This window comes from Cyprinodon variegatus, unplaced genomic scaffold (genome assembly GCF_000732505.1).
Source record: "Cyprinodon variegatus isolate N-32 unplaced genomic scaffold, C_variegatus-1.0 Scaffold851, whole genome shotgun sequence".
Lineage (NCBI taxonomy): Eukaryota > Metazoa > Chordata > Actinopteri > Cyprinodontiformes > Cyprinodontidae > Cyprinodon > Cyprinodon variegatus.
The window spans coordinates 303,855-306,342 of record NW_015151304.1 but is presented as its reverse complement, the minus strand read 5'-3'; the positions used below and the strand labels follow the sequence as shown (position 1 = coordinate 306,342).

Here is a 2,488-nt window from a genome sequence, read left to right as displayed (position 1 = left end):
AATTATCGTTATAAGTTTTTCCTTTCCTGTTCTACTTACATGCCAGTTTCCATATAGTCTTTAAATCTCTCTGTATAATTATAATAAAGTTATTTCTATGCATAAATCAAGCGGATCACCATGGCGACAGCCGTACTGCTCCACTGGTGGAAGTAAAACCTGTTGGCCTCTTTCTGGCATCAAGACAATTATTCTTATTGCCAGAAAGGACACTAAAAAAAAAAGATTGTTAATCTCTGAGGGCTTCAGGATCCGGATCCTCCTGGTAGAACCAGAACCAGAACCAGAACCGGTCAATTTTATGAAAAAGACCAACATGACTTTTACTTCCTGTCAATAAAAGATGTTTGATCCTGAAAGTAGATCCTCTCTGCTAAATCTGAAGGAGGCGGGTCCAGATCTAAACCAGAACCAGAACCAGAACCAGAACCAGATGGTTTCTGCCACACCCATGGAATGATCAACATTCAGACTTTAGATCAACTCTTTGGGACAAACAGATGTTCTGATGGTTGAACCAGGACCCTGACCAGGACCCTGACCTGGACCAGGACCAGGACCAGGACCAGGACCAGGACCCTGCCCGTCATTAAAAATGACTAAAAACCAACTTCATCTCAGCTTTGTGGAAAATCCTCCTCCTGAAAAAGGACCTAAACGCACCACACAGTCGCTAAACATTTTAAACTGTTAAAAAAAGTAAAACCGGGCCGAACCGAACCGAACCGAACCGAACCCACCTCTTCCTGCTCCTGCCAAAGCGTTGATGACCAGAACCGCGACATAAACAGCCGCGCAGAGCAGGATCAGCAGGATCCTGGAGAAAATGTTGTCCTTCATCTTCCTGCGGCTCACAAACAAAGATGCGTTCAAGTGCTGCACGGAAAAAAACGCTTTCAACTCCGAGTTAAAGGCATTTATGCTGCCCTGAGAACTGTTTCCTGAACTCGTCACAGATGACTGACTGTTTCAGGCTATAATAAACCATTGAAGGTTTGGTAACAGCATCTGGTGTGACTCAGTGTTTATAAAACTGCTGCTTACCGAAAGGGGCGTGTCATCAAGAAGCCCCGCCCCTCTCTCTGGTATTTGAGCAGCACTGACCAACTGGCGCAGCTAAATAAGTTAGAAAAGTTGTTTCTAGAGCAGACTGTGAAGATCAGAGCAATGATCTCTGGTCAGTCAGTGAAATCAAAGTTATTAATTAAATTAATTCTAACCTAATGAAGCTAATTAGCAACCTGCTAATTATTTAATGCAGCTGTTTGTCTGATTGGGAAAAATAACCTTAAACTCATCAACCTGTTTTTTTTCCACCCTGGAATTAGCAGCTCCATAGAAACGGGCATTAGAGACACCAGTAGGGTCACCCCCCCCCCAGAAAAAAAGGGCCACCCGGCTGCCTTCACCCCTCCTGGCGTGGGTCTTTTTTAGCCCCCCTTTATGTGTGAAATTTATTTTTTAACTATTTATCTCAAATCTGCATTGAATTAGATGCATAGCTGTGAAATGTTGACATGAACACCTGGAGAATAAATTTACTGCAGCAAACCTGTAAACATTTGTGCAGGTGCCCCCGCCCCCCAGAAGCATTTCAATTCCTCTGTTCGTCCCCCATGCTGCTCTGTTGTCTCCCGCTATCTTCTGCATCAGCAACACTTGGCTCGACCAATGGGATGGGGGGGTTCTGGATCGTTACATATATGCTGTCAGCTCATTGGTCACAACGAAACTGAACCTGCTGGCTGAGGATGAGGTTAAATACAGTAAGATAGTTATTCAAGCTGGCGGGAATGACACCCGGTTACGCCGATCGGGGGTCACTAAGATTAGTGTTGCTCGGTGTGTAAGTTTGCCGAAACAATGTGGGACTGTGACAGGCTGTGCAGGAGGCAGGAGGCAGGAGGCGCAGGCTGCAGGAGGAGGCGATCGTCAGAGAGCTGTCACAGAGGCGGTGGAGAGCTGGCAGGCTGACTGGACCTGAGCTGCAGGTGGGAGCAGCCCGCAGAGTTTGACGCTGAAGCAATCAGTCCAGGTGTGCTTCGATTGAACCAGAGGTGAATAATTAGGAACTTTTCACTGGGAACCAGACTGAACTTTCTCATGGGGAATTATTGGTACCAGAATATGGGACCATCAGGCGATGAAGAGATGGCTGCAGCTGCTTCAATCCCTGACAGGTAGATGGGTTGGTGGATCTCAGGTGTTCAGACAGCTGGCCACGCCCACCTGCAGCGCTCCAGAGGAAATAGAAAAACGCTCCACACAAGAGTTCTGACAGTCTGGGTGGTGTCCTGAAAACAACGTGGGCTACATTAATAATTTCTCATGATCTTGGCAGTGATGTCTGGTCTGGTTATTCATTTCATTCACCTGCTTAGCTCCGCCCAGTTCTCATTACCATTCATCTTCTCCACCTGCTTCACACTCTATTTAACACGCCTTCCACCAGTCATCAGTGTGAGATTATTTAAGCCTGTGGTGAGAG

At 46.3% G+C, this 2,488-nt stretch overlaps 1 protein-coding gene across 1 annotated transcript in view; it reads right to left on the bottom strand.

The window, feature by feature from the left end:
• The window catches only part of LOC107099257, a 3,005-nt gene extending 1,957 nt beyond the window's left edge, over positions 1–1,048 (bottom strand). Inside the window, exon 1 of the mRNA XM_015397312.1 lies at positions 741–1,048. Coding sequence (XP_015252798.1) covers positions 741–840 — 100 coding nt within the window. The 5' untranslated portion in view covers positions 841–1,048. The remainder of the gene's footprint in view (positions 1–740) is intronic.
• Between the last annotated feature and the right edge of the window lie 1,440 nt (positions 1,049–2,488).